Raw genomic sequence first — 17,523 nt, 5'->3', positions numbered from 1 at the left:
TCCCTCCCCCCCACCCCCCACTCCAGCAACCCTCAGTTTGTTTCCTGAGATCAAGAATTCCTCATATCAGTGAGGTCATATGATACATGTCTTTCTCTGTTTGACTTACTTCGCTCAGCATAATACAAGATAGTGTAATTCTTAATGAGCTTAGAAATTATTCCTTTCTCTTCCAAATCTCTCTCCTGTTTCTCCAGATATCTTTCATGTATTTTGGATGGTTTATTTTACTTAGTTGATTCTTATTATTCTCACATAAAGCAAGAAAAATTTCAACTATTGGTATTAAGATGTCAAATTTTAAAAGATCAAACTTAATCATAAATTTGTTTTTCACTTACAATGCTTCCCAAGAAATTTGGTTTTAGTAATTATATTTAGAATGTTTCACAGAATATGTAACATGTAACATTTATTATCTTGGTGGGTGTGGATTTTTGAACTATTGGATATGCGTACTTTTTCTAGGTTTTGATAGAGCGTATTACTCTGTTTATTTTGGGAGTAACTATAGGGCAGTTTTTTTCTTGCATTTCTAAGATTTGCATTTTATTTTCTAACTTTTAGCAGTAGTAGAAAAAGTTTTTGTCTTATTCTCTGCTGTCAAAGAGTGGTTATTTGGTCAAATTCAAAGTGCTTGTGATTTATTGTGATGCACATTTAATAGTCACAGAAGCCCATGCACTTAGGAACTTATTTACTGAAATTACGCTGTACCAATTCAGGGAAGTTTTTAAAAAATTATTCTTAATTTTGTGATTATGTATTTTTTCCCCAAGGAAAGGAACTAAAGAATAGAAGGCATATTGAGCTCAAAAGAGAATGAAATATGTGACATTAGTTGAAACAGAGGGCCTCACCAGAGATGTTATGAAAATGTTTCATGCTATTTTTAAAAGAAATTCGCATACTCCACAGGTAGAATTCTCTGAGACTATCCACAAATTATTGCTTTAAATTGTATGTCATATTTTAAAATACTATTGGAAGGAAAACACCTAAGTATATAATTTCATTTTATACCCTTTTCTAAGTGAATCATGATATACTAGTTTCTAGTTTTTGAATTAGTGAATTTTAAATTAACAATTAATAAATGATAACCTGAATATAGGATTAAATATTATGATCTTATTTATTACCTGAAACATTGTTATTTAAATGTATCATTCTTATATAGTCAGTATATTTGACATATATAAACAAACACAAGAGGACATTTGGTCCCTTAATTAGAAAAATAATATTAATTAGATATATGCTCATTTTCAAAATTTGATGTATATTTTGATTAGTGGTATTTGCAAACTAAAGAATTTTCTTATAAAGTTTGGAAAAGAAAAATTTAAGAGATAAAGACTTACATTTTTTGATTATACAAAAATTTTAAGTTAAACTTAATACATTATCTGTAATTTTTAGTTTTATAGAATTAGAAAAATATTCTAAATGATCATAGCTAAAACTCTTTTTTGGGGGCACCTGGGTGGCTCAGTCATTAGTCGGCTGCCTTGGGCTCAGTCATGATCCCAGAGTCCTAGGATCGAGTCCCACATCAGGCTCCCTGCTCAGCGGGAAGCCTGCTTCTCCCTCTCCCACTCCCCCTGCTTGTGTTCCTGCTCTTGCTGTCTCTGTCTCTGTCAAATAAATAAATAAAATCTTTAAAAAAACAAGAACAAAAAAACCTCTTTTTCTAAGAAAATAAAAGTTATGGAACTTTTGACAATTTCCCCTTGCCTTTCTACCATCTACCTAATTCGTCTCTACATTGCCTAAAATGGGAAGTGGTCTTAAAGTGGGACACTTTAAGTTATAACTCTCAAGTATTTTTGAGATTTACTTAAAGCTGAGCTTGACAACTTTAAGCTTGACAATAGTTTCTTCATGTCAATTGAATATCCAGATGTAAAATGGAAAATATCAGAATACAGATGGAATGTCTAATGTGAATAAGTGTGATTCATAAGAATTAAGATACTTGAATTTAGGGGGGTGATAATGTGCATAAATCCTTAACACATCACTTACTCTGAGAGGTCAATAGGCCACTGCTGCCTCAGAGAGTTTTTGAAAAGTGCTTGAAATCTTATATGTATTGGATGTAAAGAGTAAATTGTTGTTTTTTAGACTTAAAAATAAAAGATATGCAGTTTGTCTGATTCGACGGACTTGGAAATTCCAAGAAAACAAGAATCTGTATACTGAGTCTTGTCATTGCCTTCTAGGTATGTTTACCACAGCTCTAAATGGATGGTGGCGGGTAATGCGGACTCCCCTGTGCCCCCACGGGTGTACATCCATCCAGACTCGCCTGCCTCAGGAGAGACTTGGATGAGACAAGTGATCAGCTTTGACAAGCTGAAGCTCACCAACAATGAACTGGATGACCAAGGCCATGTGAGTAGATGGCTTCTCTAATGGGCCACCATGGGGTGGCGTAGCCACACCTACACTGTGTCTGACTGAAGGGCATGAATTTCTCTCCAAAGTTGATCAGCATGTGCCTAATCTGTGCAAAATCAAGGTTATATTTGCATCAGAGACTATGCCTGTTGCCTGAAGCGTATCCTATGAAATATTTAATAGGTTAAAACTAGATATTGCATTTGTATTGAAATGATAGAATCTCAGGCAGCCATTTTAGCCAAAACATTTGTTTGAAACACTATGAGGTGCTAATTATTATGCTCTGAATGTGAATACTAGGGAGTTGGGTTAACAGGGATAATGGTTTATTGTGTCCTGCCTGTATTCAGCTCTTTTCCCAGTTGAAGCTTATTGCTTCTCATTAATGGTCCAGGCTTACAGGAGTTGTGTATTCCATCTGCAAGTTCCCAGTTGTTTTGTAATGGCATCTAATGTGTCAAAATGTGTTACAACAATTCCTTTTAGTCTTAAAACTGCTGAAACATGATGTGTAAGTCAAAGTCAGTCATTCCAATAATATAGTGATTTTTAACACCTTATTGTTACGCAGTATTGTTCCTAGGCAAGATTTCTACATTATTATTTTAATAAATAAGTAACTCCATCATAAGCTAGCATTTCTATTAGGTTTTTGTTATTTGAGAAGGTTTTGATTGAGGCAGGATTGAAATGCCTTTTGAAGAGTACGTCTTACATGCCAACTAGTTCATTTCTCAAAGGGTGACATAAAGAGAGTATATTTATGAGCAAATCTTTTTTTTTTTAAGATTATTTATTTATTTATTTGACAGAGAGAGAGAGAGACCACGAGAGAGGGAACACAAGCAGGGGGAGCAGGAGAGGGAGAAGCAGGCTTCCCGCTGAGCAGAGAGCCTGATGCGGGGCTCGAACCCAGGACCCTGGGATCATGACCTGAGCCAAAGGCAGACGCTTAATGACTAAGCCACCCAGGCACCCCTATGAGTAAATCTTTTAAAACAAAAATGCAAACTGTCATAAACTAGTAATACAGTTATGATGGGAAATGATTTGCAAGTTGCTAGGCAGTATAGTAAGCAATTGACCTTAATAAAAACATTCAAGTATAAATTTTATTGTGGTACAAATTCAGTATCTAGATTTTTAAGATATATCTATCTTACCTTGCTTTTGTTTGTTTGTTGCCTTTTATGATTTAAAACAAAATCAGATAAGTATCATAGTATATTTCATTTCTGAATCCAACTTAATGCCCTGTATTTTAGTGCATTACTTCATTTCTGTTCTTTTTATTCTTTATGTACACAGTCAAGTAGTAACAGTTATTTTTCACTTGACTTCAGGGAAGGAACACTAGTTTCTACTGTCTCATTGAGGGCACTGGCTGAAATTTTGCCAGCATGTTCATTGAGGGGTCTTTTGTTTTTGGAATAGAAAATTTAAAAATAATGCCATTAAGCGTGACTTGTTTTCGAAAGCTTAAATATCCTCTACTTTTCTGAGTTCTACAGTTTGAGAACATATCTTTTAAAGAGATAACTGGGTCTAAAAAATATACACTATCATATATAAGGTACACTTCTTTAAATAATTTAAATTTGGGCGCCTGGGTGGCTCAGTCAGTTGAGCATCTCCCTTCGGCTCAGGTCATGATATCAGGGTTCTGGGATCGAGCCCCGCATCGGGCTCCCTGCTCAGCGGGGAGTCTGCTTCTCCCTCTCCCTCTGCTTATGCTCTCTCTCTGTCAAATAAATAAATAAAATCTTTAAAAAAATTAAATACATACAGAAATAAATAAATAATTTAAATCAATATGGTCATTTTCTAATTCTAATTCTTTCAGATGAAATTATTGGCTTTATATATAATACTCAGTATATCTCTAATATTTGTATAGATAGAGTAATTTGTTTCTATAATTTTAACTTTGTAATTTCACTAGACTTTATGTAAAACAGTATTTTCTAGAGGAACAGAACCAGTAGAATGTGTATAAATATATACATGGAGAGAGGTTTATTTAAGGAATTGGCTCACATAATTGTGGGGGCTAGTAGGTCCCAGATCTACAGAGCAGGCCAGCAGGCTGGGGACCCAGGGAAGAGTTGATGTTGCATCTCAAGCATGAAGGTGTTCTCAAAGCAGAATTTCTTCTTCCTGAGGGGATCTCAGTCTGTTTTTCTTAAGGCCTTCAAGTGATTGGATAAAGCCCACCCACATTATGGAGAGTACTCTGCTTTATTCAGAGTCTACTGATTTAAATGTTAACCTCATCTAGGAACACCTAGGTGACTCAGTTGGTTGAGCGTCTGACTCTTGATTTTGGCTCAGGTCCTGATCTCAGGGTTGTGAGATTGAGCCCTGCATTGGGCTCTGCACTCAGTGCAGAATCTGCTTGAGGTTCTCTCCCTCTCCTGCACCCCCCCTCCACTTACAAGCTCACTCTCTCTATGTCTGTCTCTCTGAAATAAATGAATAAATCATATAAAAAATAAATGTTAACCTCATCTAAAAAATACCTTCATAGCAACACCCAGACTGACGTTTGCCCTAATACCTGGATAACATGGCCTAGCCAAGTTAACACATAAAATTAATGAGCGCACAGAATTTATTTCAACACAAAAGAATACATTGCAAATTGAAATTCAATTGTTTATGCCTAAATAATTATAATATTTCACTTTTAGGAAAACCGAAAAACATAACAGAAAACAGGCAAAACCTAGAGAAATGTGTCATCTATCAGTTAAATTTTTCGTTTAAGGTTGTGGCATAGGATGTAATACTTTAATACAAGGAGGTAATTAATGAGTGTGGAAACAGAGAAAGATATATACCTGTCCATTTAGGAAGCAAGAAAATTGCTTTTACACTTGGTAAAAATGTATGAATCAGTTGATACTAGAGAAAATGTAGGAGAAAAAATGCTCTTTTCCATTATTTATTTAAAAAATATATTTTTTAAGACTTTGTAAAATGTAGTGTAACATAAAAAGCCATAGTCTCTGCCTTCAGTGATCTAGCCTAGATGGGGAGAGTTGGCTCAGAGAAGTACAGACACCACATTATTCCAGCCAGGAGAGATTGGGAAGATTTCATGAGGAACGTGTCTATTGTATTTATTTACTCAGTTTGATGACCTCAAATGAGGTTAGTTCGAGATTAGGAATTCTTTTCTTAGTCCATTGTTGCTGTGACTCAGCATCTAGGAAGACAGTAGTACCATTATGGTGGGACTTTCTAATTCAGTTTCATCATTTCCTGATACAGAGACCTCTCAGGAACTCACCCCTCTACCATCATGTGGTTGAGGTTCTCCTGCCCCCAAAATCTAAAGGAAGTGACACTAATTTCTAATTAATCAAGCTGTAGACTTAAATGAGAGGTGATTTTCTAATTTACTTTCTAACTTGCTTTCTTACTTTTTTTTGGCCTCCCAGTTCCAGTTTTACTCTGTGAAAAATATAAGCATTCAATGTAGTACCCTGAGAACTGCATGTATGACTTGGGACTTTTATTAAACATGGTGTGTTTAATATAGGAATCATATCCTCACAGGGCTGTGGCTGGACCTAGACCTGTATGAGACATGAAATTATATGCCATTGGGTTTTCCTCAGTGTGACTTCATCTTTCCAAATACAGGGATTGTTTAGAGAGAAATATTGGTGAGAATCTAGAGTGGAATGTTCTACCACTCCACAACTAATCTTTGAATGTTGTAAAGACTTTATAATCTCTACTTACTCCTTCGGGAATCTGTAGTCAGCTTTATGTTGGATTGTATACAATCTAAGACTGGTCCTTGGGCTACCAATGTGCAAATGGTTAGCATGCTTGGGTAAGATATTTCCTTCTCATCCTGTGCATGTTTCCTTATTCATCTGGAATTTGTTATCTGGAGGGAAACATTTAGACGAGCATTTCCCTAAAAAATTAGAGGAGCGCCTGGGTGGCTCAGTCAGTTAGGTGGCCAACTCTTCATTTTGGCTCAGGTCATGATCTCAGGGTTGTGAGATCAAGCCTCATCTTGGGGTGGTCTGCGCTCAGCAGGGAGTCTGCTTGGGATTCTGTCTCCCTCTCTGTCCCGTTCTCTCTTTCTCTCAAATAAATAAATAAATCTTTAAAAAACTAGAAGACATTTAACAGGTAATGGTGCCTTTAAACCTTGGCAGGACTCATACCCACAGGGCTGGGGTGCTTTGGAAGGAAGGATGGCCAGTCTACCACAGTCAGGGGACCTGTGGAGAATCTCTTTCTCAGCTGCTGAGGAGTCAGTGACATAGAGTCACCCTAGCTCTAAGTTTGTCCTCACCCCCTTCCCATTTCTGCTTGAGATATCAGGTGGGGAGGCAAGGTGTTACAGGGGAGATTCCCAAGGTCTCCTTGATGGAAGGAACTTGCAACAGCTTGGGAGAGCCAACATGTTCATGTTCATGAGCTTGTCAGTTTGGCTTTCTGAGGCTTGGTTCTCTCATGTGTTATGTTAGAACCAGAGAATTTTGAGCGAATCAGATGAGCTGATGAACTTGAAAGTACATGTGTATAAGGAGTGTTTCATAGACAGTGTGTGTGAAACAAACCCAAGGCCATCTTGCTATGGAGCTTGTGATCTGGTGTTACTATCTTGACCCCTACCATTTATAGTGAGTCAGTACCAGGTGTCATCAGTAATGCAGGGAACCAAGGATCTGCTCCTCCTTGGCCCTTTGCTTGACTTGTTCCAGCACGGGCATTTAGATCATCTAGAAAATTTCCAGAGTCAGCGGGTAATGTTTCCTTATTGAGCTGTTCTGTAAGGCACAGCTGGCTTGTCTGTCAACTTCAGGCACTGTAGGGCCTTCACATTAAACATAAATAATATCATGCTTCTTTTGACTCAAAACTAGTGTCTTTAGAGTGGAAAAAACGAGGATTAACCTGCACATGGGACAGCATTCTATGTTTATGAACGTTAGTCCACGTGACTATCTGTGTTACAAGATAATGCCGAAAAGAAAAAAAAAAAATCCTCCTTTTAAACAGAACAGAGAGCATGGAACATGCAGATCAGATATAATTATTTGAGTTTCAGCATTATCATTGTGGTCTCCTTGCTTATAAGGCCAGTAGTTCTCCCGGTTCTACTTGTTTTATTAAGTAAGCAAAATGTTATTGATCACTCATCATTATGAAGTTTGACAGATCATTAAAAAGCAAATAATGCCATTTTATACAGAAGAACTGAGGCTTATTTAGCATTCCCTGAAAACATCTGGGGATATACTAAATTCCTATAGATAATATTGAAAGCATGTTATTTTGCTGGAAAGATCCCCAGATTACTATTGGCAGTTGCCCTTTAATGTGCAGACATAGGCATACATCAGCTATTTCTATACCCTACCCCAATATACCCCACCTTATGTCATTTTGGAAATTCTGTAAAGATAGGAAGAAATAAATAAAATTTAAATATATATAGCTATATGGAGGAATCTGCTTGAGAGAACAAAGACTTCCTAAAACAAGAACCTATATTCATTGGGTAGTAAACGGAAAGCCAAATCAGTTTTTGTTTCCTTCAATCCAAGTCAGTTTATTCCAGTTTTCTGAAATTAGCTATGTACTTATTTTTGTTTGTTTGATGTAAAGTAGCTTTCTCCAATTTCTCTTCTACCCTGGAATTTGCTGATCACTAGAATCATTAGAATAAATCTTACACCTATGTTTTTCAGACTTTTTACCTGACTCACATAACTAGATGTACATGTTACGTTGTGACCTGGTATAAACACACGCAAAGAAAACAGACAATGTTTCGCAAAATAGTCCTTATCCTTACTATAAGGAGCACACTCTATGTTTCTACTTTATAATTTTATTTATTTAAAAAATTTCCGGTTGCAACTGTTTAAATTGATTTTTGTGAGCCACTAATGGATTACTGAAGTTCTGTCTTTTTTAGACCTGGAAAGAGACTTTTCCAGAGGTTGCAGATTCATGTGTGTATCTGCAGGTGACTATGAGGGCTATTGTATTCTCTTATCCTTTCCTTATATTTGTGCTATACCCTCTCCGCCCCCCCACCCCCATTCAAGCAGGTCTGGTGGGCAGTGTCATTAGATCTGCCATCCAGGATCTCTCCCACTGATAGAAAGAAAATTTTAGGGTTAAAAAACAAAACAAAACTGACCACCGTGCTGGTTATTACTGCCAGGGGGGAAAGACATCCTCTGGTGGCTGCAAACATGCTCTCCAGGTATAGGGCTGTTTGTTTTGGGGCTGACCAAATATTCTGAATTTGGCCTTGTTAAACTGCCCGTATCCTTAAAAACACGAGACAGGTCAACCACTGTGTTTTTCCAAGACTTTGTTTAAGGATTTCTCCTCTAAACTCTCAACTCCCTAAACCTGAATTCAAATCGTGTAACTCAGGGAAGATACAGCTCTCTTAACTAAACTCATTAACCAATACCTGAACGTGGACTCCCAGCAGCAAATAGAAAAATTCATTGGGTAAGGCTATTTTTTTGTTACTCCATCTCCTATACCTTGAAAGCATAAAACATAAAGAAAAAGAAAAAAATTCACCCACAGTCCCATTATCCAGAGATGATAACTGTTCCTATCTTTCTGTGGGTCCTTTTTACTGTCTTCATGTCATTGTGATTAGTTTATAAACAGCTTGGATCATTGAAGGTTTAAAAAGAAGCATTTTATTTTGTGGTTAAAAATGTCCTAAACAGCACTTAGTAATGGCTGAATAACATCTATCCCATTGTATGGATTTTCATTTATTTAACCAATCTACTCATGTAAGTGGTTTATAGTTTATCCACTGTTATATAATGGGGCGCTGCCAATCTCTATACATAAAGCAATTTTTTTGGATTTGAAATATTTTCTTGGATAAATTCTCAGAAGTGGAATCATGAGGTAGAAAGTAGTTGAACCATATTATCAGATTTCCTTAGAAGAGCCTGAGTGCACCAGCTTTTCTATCCCCAGGTGCCTGGGTTTTGGAAGTTTCGCTCTGATGGAGACATGGACATTGGGTTCTCCAGGCAAGCCAGGGATGTTGTAAGCCACACACAAGGCAGACTCTTGGGTATCCTTAGAATTCCTTTTGCCCTTGAATAGACATGTTGCTGTCACCAATGGAAGAAAAGTGTTCTCTGAAGAAAACCTTGGTGTGCAAATACTTATTTTTAGGGGATGGGTGTGGTGGAATTTAAATTATCATTTCAATCTCATTTTTAGTTTTACTGGTTTGGACTCTTATGTTCCATCTGGCTCATTATAAATAAAATACTGTTGAATTTATTCTTGTATTTTCAGAAACAGAAAATTAGATGTTAAATTCATGGTTGTATACCGCGTTCCACCAAAATAATGATTTTTTTCCTTTTGTATTTTTATGCATATTTTACAAATAACTTCTTAGCCCTCCCTTGCCAGTTTTGACATACTTTATTAAATTGGCACTTCTGCATCCTTGGACATTTTCATTTCCAACTGGGATTTATTTTACACATTAAATATTTAGTCATGGTGTTGAGATTGGGCAGAAGTTGTTGATATATTTGGCTTTCTTTCCTTGACACAGATTATTCTTCATTCTATGCACAAATACCAACCGCGGGTCCATGTCATCCGTAAAGACTGCGGGGATGATCTTTCTCCCATCAAGCCTGTTCCATCTGGGGAGGGAGTAAAGGCATTCTCCTTTCCAGAAACTGTCTTCACAACTGTCACTGCCTATCAGAACCAACAGGTATTGTTCTCAGAATTGCTATCTTTCTAGACTTTTTGTTTCAGGTGTCAATAGAAAGCTAGCTATGCTTTTCACTGTATCTAAATGTTATGAAGTGTCATAAAGCATTTGCCATATAAGACATCCAGGGTGTGTGTGTGTGTGTGTGTGTGTGTATAAACAGTTTTTTTATCCATGATTCCCTAAGTAAGGCTACTTCTAGTGAGAATTTCTTTAGAAAAGAATGTGTCTCATGACTAACACTGTAGGTTTGCTTTCCATTTTGAGATGTCGAATCATGATGTCATAATTAAAATAAAAAATCTTGTGGGGGCTCCTGGGTTGTTTAGTTGGTTGAGTGTCTGACTCTTTTTTTTTTTTTTTTAAGTTTTATTTATTTATTTGACAGAGAGAGTGCAAGTAGGCAGAGCAGTAGATAGAGGGAGAGGGAGAAGCAGGCTCCCCACAGAGCAGGGAGCCCGATGTGGGTCCTGGGATCATGACCTGAGCCGAAGGCAGACGCTTAACCAACTGAGCCACCCAGGTGCCCCTGAGTGTCTGACTCTTGATTTTGGCTCAGGTCATGATCTCAGGGTCCTGAGATTGAGCCCTGAGTCAGGCTCTGCACTGCACGTGGAGCTTGCTTAAGATTCTCTCTCTCTCTCCCTCTCCCCTCCACTTACTCTATCTCTCTTTCTCTACCAAAAAAAAAAAAAAAAAAAAGGCATGTATATTGCCTAGGAAATAGACATGTAGAATATGAATCCTGGATTGTATCATAGAGCACGGGATTTGATAATTCACATTATTTTAAAACTATAATCCATGTATTATAGGAAATATTTCAGAAGCATTTATCTTACGTAGTCATTTGGCATATATACAAAAAGGGCTATTTCTTTTAAGATATGCTTTAATTGTGACAGAGGGTGATACATATGCTTATAGCCTGAGAGATCAGCAGTTGTGGGGCAGTCTTTTCATAAAATTAGTAATAATTTCAAAAGTGAAATATTTCTTTTCAATATAGGTAAGCATATGTATTTCTTTAAGGCTGTGTCAAGTAGGTGGAAAATGGATTCAAGGCGATTATTTAGTCCATGCACTTATGGCCAGTTTTCATAAAAAATAGTGATGTAGTTGAGGCTGATGTGGTCTGTGGTAGACTTTTTTTTTTAATTTTAGTGGTCAGGAGAATTATTTTAGGTCTCCACTTCTCTTTACATTTATTTACATCTCAGTTAAATTTTAAGGCTTTAAAATCTCCCGGTTGTGGTTTTTGTTGTTAAGACTTATGAGGAGATTTGGATCCCGTCCCCTGCATCTTCCTTCTGGGCTGGGAGGTGCATCTGCTGTCATCCATGCAGAGCTGCCAGTCCCACAGCTGAAGCCATCCTGTCCTCTCACTCACATTGTCACGCTTTTGTATAGAAGTTAACCTTTAGAAGGACTGGAGATAATTAGGAAAATATTCTTAAAATACGTTAGATGCAGAAAATGATTTTTTTTTTTTTTTTTTTAGGAAAAGTATAATGCATGAGGAGAAAAGAGCAGAGACGTTTAGTACCTTTTAAGCAACCCCGGTTTATCTGTCTCTCTTTTTGTCTCAAACACCAACACATTAATAATGTCAAATGTGTATTTTTCTCCCAGCCTCTGTGATACAATAAACAAGATGCAGTGGGCTTTTGGTACATGTTGGTGACTAATAGCAATTGACAAACTTTGACAAATCGATAATAGGGTAAAAAAAATTAGAAGAAGGGAAACTGATAATGACCAAATACAATGATGTTCATTTTTTAACTTCCTGGCTCCTATTTTAAGAACTCAGGGAAAATGGGTGGTTAACAGCATGGGGTTCTGAAGCCCAGGGTCCCAGCCTAGTTCTACAGGCAAGTAACCTTATGATCATAGGAAACTTAAGCCTCAGTTTAAAAGAAAACATAAGATTGGGATAATAACTACATGTAAGTTGCCATGAGAATTAAATGAAATATGCGTATAAAATTCTTAGTACAGCATACATAGTATGCACTCAGTAATAAAAATAATGGCAATAGTAACATATCTCTATTCAGACAGGGCACCATTATATAAATCTCTACTCTTTTTTGAAATAGTATTTTAAATGAACATTTAAATTATTTAATGTTATTTAAATATTATTTAAATGAACAAAGAGTTCAGCTATAATGAACTATAAAGAATTCCTTCAGGACAATATATAGGGGGATTGCACATGAGTTTTCAGAGATGCCTTTTCTTTGCCTTCGTGTTATCCAACAGTGTTCATTTATCCTTAGCTAAAATGGCACCGTCAGAAGTATGTTCATTAACTTTGTAGATTCCACTAAACCAAAGAGCATAGAAAACAAAGCATGATGTGCTTCTTAGAAAATAGGCTGTAACTCCCTTTGGGCAAGGAGGAGTTCTATTAAGAAAGAGGTGAGATGTTATTAGTGTCAATTATAAGATGGTGTAGCTAAAAAAAATTTTTTTTTTAAAGATTTTATTTATTTATTAGACAGAGAGAGAGACAGTGAGAGAGGGAACACAAGCAGGGGAAGTGGGAGAGGGAGAAGCAGGCTTCCCACCGAGCAGGGAGCCCGATGAGGGGCTCAATCCCAGGACCCTGGGATCACGACCTGAGCCGAAGGCAGTCGCTTAACCAACTGAGCCACCCAGGCGCCCCCCCAAAATTTTTTTAATGGAGATGATTAGACCATTTGTAAAAATCCTACCCCCAAATTTCTGTTAAAATTAAAACATTTATTTCTACTACATGAATAAGATTTAATCTCATTAGAGCCTTTCAGTAATGGTTAGCTCTGATTAGACATTCACTGTAGGGCTCTGACAAGGTCAGGACTCAACAGAAAACAGAGGAAAGAATAAAATTATCAGATGAGAGCCATAAAGATGATTCAAAGAGACACAAAGAAAAATACAGAGGCAGAAAAGTTAAAGAAGCGGATAGTACCTAATTCTGAAGAAGAGAGGGATGCGTAGGAGCTTAATGGCATTCAAGTGTTGTAAGTAACTTGACTAAGTAGAAGGTGGATATTAGCTGTTACCCATTACCAAGAGGAACAGGATTAAGCCATGTCACAGAGTTAAAGGGAAGAGCTTTAGTTCTGAGGGATTGTCAAACAAAGGACTGGTTATCAACAGATGATTCAGAATTTCCTTCTCTAGTGATATTAAAAGCAAAAGATTTTATTTACAGAGTTTGAAAAGGGGTGGGGAATGTCTTTTTCATAGCAGATGAATATCTAGGTGATTTCTGAAATTTTCTTCTAGCTTTGCAGCTAAGGTAATAAAATACCTGAGAAATAGGGGAGAGGAACACAGTCAATTTTGTAATTACTTGTAGTTCTTCCACCATTTCTCTTTTTAATGACCTTACTTGACATTTAGAATATTTGATATGAATTTTGTACTCTGCAGATTACTCGCCTGAAGATAGATAGGAATCCATTTGCCAAAGGCTTCCGAGACTCTGGGCGTAACAGGTAAGACTTAGTGAAGAACGTTCTGGCTCTGATAAATATATTTGGCTTTTTGTTGTGAATTTTCCATGACAAGGTAAACAGTTAAAGTTACTGACATGCTTTTGAAATAATTTTCTGATGAGGATTAAAATTTGTCGGTACCGCTGGGCCTTGGATGTAACTTATTTTTGGGTGTAGTGCTATGGCCTGCCCATTCCTAAGGGAAATTTTGAAGTGGGATGCTGGCTGAAAAATGCAAGTTCTCAAGGTGCACAGTGCATGCCACCTCTGAAAGGACCTTGAGGAAACCTGTCTTTCAGACTCAGGGGTTTCAGTATCTCAAGTCAATAGCCTACCCTTTAGGCCCCGGGGCTTCAATATTCCAAGTCAGTAGCCTCTCTGCATCTGCTGTTGTTTTATAATTTGCTTAGTGATGTCACAACAATCTATTGATTCTGTCTTCAGAATATGATGGGGTTCCGTTCCCTCAGATTTCCAGCTAGAATATGAAACTACTTCCCATTGCCAAGAGAGCTGAGGTTCTTTAGTTTCCAAATTTGTCTTGGCTGAGCTGACAGCTACACACTTGTTTATTTTTTCTGTGTCATGTTTTATGGTGTTTGTACTAGGAGGGAGAGCAACAATAATGAATTCCACTCTGTTACTTTTATCAAAAAGCAGATCACCCTTGTGTGTGCCATGGGCTTTTGAATTTATTGATATGATTCTATTCTAATATAGTCTGGTGCAACATTTTCTAAAATAAGTACTGATAGTAATAAAGAGTAATAATAGACTAACAACATTCTCCAGACGCCTTTTCAGGGGAAGGCTTTGACTTAAATGTTTTTAAAGCTTTTAAGAAGAAATATTTGAGAAATTTTTATTACTTTACTCCAGAAATTATTCTAATACTTCTTGAAAACTTGGTATTCTTGAAAACTTGGTCTAGGCTGCGTCTACAGGAAGTCAAAATCCCCAATTGTTTTGTTTTAGGGACAGTTTGATTTAAAATTGTAGAGCGAGGACAATCAGGTGGTAGTCCAGATTTTTAGTTTCTCCCAGCTGATTATTTGGGCAAGGCTGGTGCAGAGATCTTTTCTCAGAATACAGTCAAGTGCTTGCAGAATATACTCATATGCAGCGGCATTGTTTAAACACCATGCAACATGAGGACTAAAATGCAGCTGAAATGCATTGAGAGTAGAGTAGCCTTTAATTTAGTGCAGGTACATCAACAAGACGGACTAATAATAGGACTAATAATTCCCTCTAAAATTCTTTATTCTGTAGGAAGATTTGCAGGTATTCCTATAATACCTATTGCCTGATATATTGAAATCATTCTGCCTTTTTAGATGTTTGTTTTAATGTGAGAACAACTTTGCTTGGCTTTTGTTATGTTACATTGGCTCTTGGTTAACTTTGCTGTCCAGAGGAGTTTCTAAAAGCTGAATAATTTAGTAACTGAGAAGGTCACTGTGAGGACTAATGGGAGCCTTTGGGGTGACTTCTTTTCTGCCTTGACAAATACTTTGATGGAATCTTCTTGTGGTTTTGGTGACAGCAGTATAGTATTTATCCATTTAAGGGTCTTGCATTACTTTCATTTCATTATTTTTTTTAAGTAGTGAATACATTTATTAAAATTCACTGCAACTCCAGGAAGGCAGCACGAGGCTTGAGGAATATAACAGCCAGAAACCGTGTCCAGGCTGCCCTGTAGGACTGACCTAGCAGACACCTCACTGCTATCGACGCTGGGGGAATCACACTGCTTGGATACTGTCGGTTCATTTTTGAAACAATACATTTAAAAATATTTTTAAAGGTGTATTTTGGATAGATACCAATAGTGAATAAACCTACAAATAGAAGTGAGATGATAAGATGCATAGGACAAGTTTTCAGGAAGAATTCTAGAAATGTCAGCATAATGAAAAGGCATTTGAATTTGGTCAGTGAAAAAAATCAGTGGGATGGGTGAAAATAAACTGCTAAGTCCCTTGTTTGGTATCATGAGGTCAGAATGCTAGGTTTGATATGAAATTTTTCCTTCCTTTGTTTTACAGGTATATAGATGTGGCATCCGTGGTGCTTGCTACTATTTCTTTCCTGACTCTATAACTTTTAAAGTTTTTAATGGACATACAGGACATAAGGAATTACGTTTTAACACTTTTTAAATTTTGTTAAATTTAAAATTTTTTGTTTTGCTCCAAGTGTTTAAGCAATATCATAGTATAAGAAAATTATGTTGAGTCTATACATAGCTTTCTTATTAGTGACATGAATAATTTCACATTTTGTCTCATTAAAATTAGTTTTCCTGCTTATGATAGATAGCTCTTCAGTGCTTATTTTGGAATGCTAAATATTTATAAATCAACATTCTCTATTTAGAAATCTAATTTTAACATTTTCCATTGATAAATGAAAAAAACTCATATATGGAGAAGAGGGAATTTGGTCAGCTTTAAAGATTTCTAACTTATATATTTTCCTTAAAAAAAAAGTTTAAGTTTTATATAAGACTTGGAGTGTGCATTGGTGTTGAGGGCTTGGGGAAGGAGTGATATTTTTTCATATAAATAGAGAAGAAAGCCCATGAGAAAAAGTTCATTTTATTTCTTTAATGCCCCTGGTCTGTAATATATAAATTCTGTTTTTATTTTTCCCCATATATGAAATAAACAAATTAAGCAGGACAAGAAATAAACACGGACTTGTGATTTTTTTTAAACTTTATATAAAATAATTTGCTTTAATTAAAAATTATCCCTTCCTGGTTATTTATGGTTCTACAGCCTATTTTATAGGAATCAGTAGCTTCAGCCCTTAAAAGCTCTCCTGCAAGACATTTGCTACGTGCAAGAGAATTTATGTGCTGAGAATAGTTTCATTCTTCAGTTAGGCCTTAGGTTTGACCCTATAAAATTTTTTACTCAGGAAGGTACAGAAATTTCTTTGCTTTAAATACTTCAGGAAAAACATAACCATTTTACTAAATAAACTTGGCCATTTGATAGCGTAAATTAGGGTGGTGATAAAATGTGGAAATTGTTCAAAGGCATCTTGTATAAATTATCGCCTTGGCTACACTCCTGCAGGAGGTGCCTTTTATCTTTTCTTTAACTAGATGGGAAAAGTCTCCATTACTGGAGAAAATGAAGGTCTTTTTTAAAAAGTCCAGATTCAGCTAATAAATATTTTATAACTGTTTCCTGCAAAATATCTGAAATCCTTTCTGGAACTTGCAGGGTGAAACAGCAGCCTCAAGAAAAGTATCAATAGCTTCAAGTCAGATCACTTGTAGATATGTCATTTTCAGAGCATCTCTTTAAAGCTTAGGGTTATATGTTTGTGATGATCAGTAATGTCTCCCCAAGAACTGGGTCTATGGATTTGTATCTGAAGCATAATAAAGTTTACACTGCTAAAACAAATGATGCAGTAATGATCCTCTCCATAGTTAATAAATGTCTAAGTCCAGTGGATGCTTATTAATTACCTCTTAGCAAACTCCCCTTGAGACCACTCCATGGACACTTTGGTATCCTTAATATTCAAATCTATGACTATTAAAACTCATCTATGTGGTAATAAAAAAGCAGTTTTATACAAAACAGCATTCTGACATTCTTTAGCATTTAAAAAAGCTTGTTTCTAGAAAGTCTTAAAACCTTGTACAAATGAAATATAGAGTAAGCAGATAAAAGAGTACCCAGCATTCATTAGTTGAGTATTAAATGCAACCTGCAGGCAACATGGGGTTTTGGGAGTGACCAAGCTGCCAAACTGCCCCCAAATCAATACTTTAATGTACATAAAATATTATTGAGTAGATCTTGCTTGCATCTGGCTCATAGTCAGCCACAGATATGA

The 17,523-nt window shown here is 36.4% G+C and overlaps 1 protein-coding gene across 2 annotated transcripts in view; it reads left to right on the top strand.

Annotated features, from left to right (window-relative positions):
* The window catches only part of TBX18 (T-box transcription factor 18), a 30,525-nt gene that overhangs the window by 6,385 nt on the left and 6,617 nt on the right, over positions 1 to 17,523 (top strand). For both annotated transcript variants that reach the window (XM_006729425.3, XM_081828603.1), the window contains exons 4-6: positions 2,226 to 2,397; positions 9,998 to 10,165; positions 13,595 to 13,659. In XM_006729425.3, the coding sequence (XP_006729488.2) occupies positions 2,226 to 2,397; positions 9,998 to 10,165; positions 13,595 to 13,659 (405 nt within the window). The remainder of the gene's footprint in view (positions 1 to 2,225; positions 2,398 to 9,997; positions 10,166 to 13,594; positions 13,660 to 17,523) is intronic.

The sequence above is a fragment of the Leptonychotes weddellii genome, chromosome 8 (assembly GCF_054177405.1).
Source record: "Leptonychotes weddellii isolate Sample4059 chromosome 8, ASM5417740v2, whole genome shotgun sequence".
In the NCBI taxonomy this organism is placed as follows: Eukaryota; Metazoa; Chordata; class Mammalia; order Carnivora; family Phocidae; genus Leptonychotes; species Leptonychotes weddellii.
Note: the sequence above shows the minus strand (reverse complement) of the source record. Positions and strands in the feature narration are given on the sequence as shown.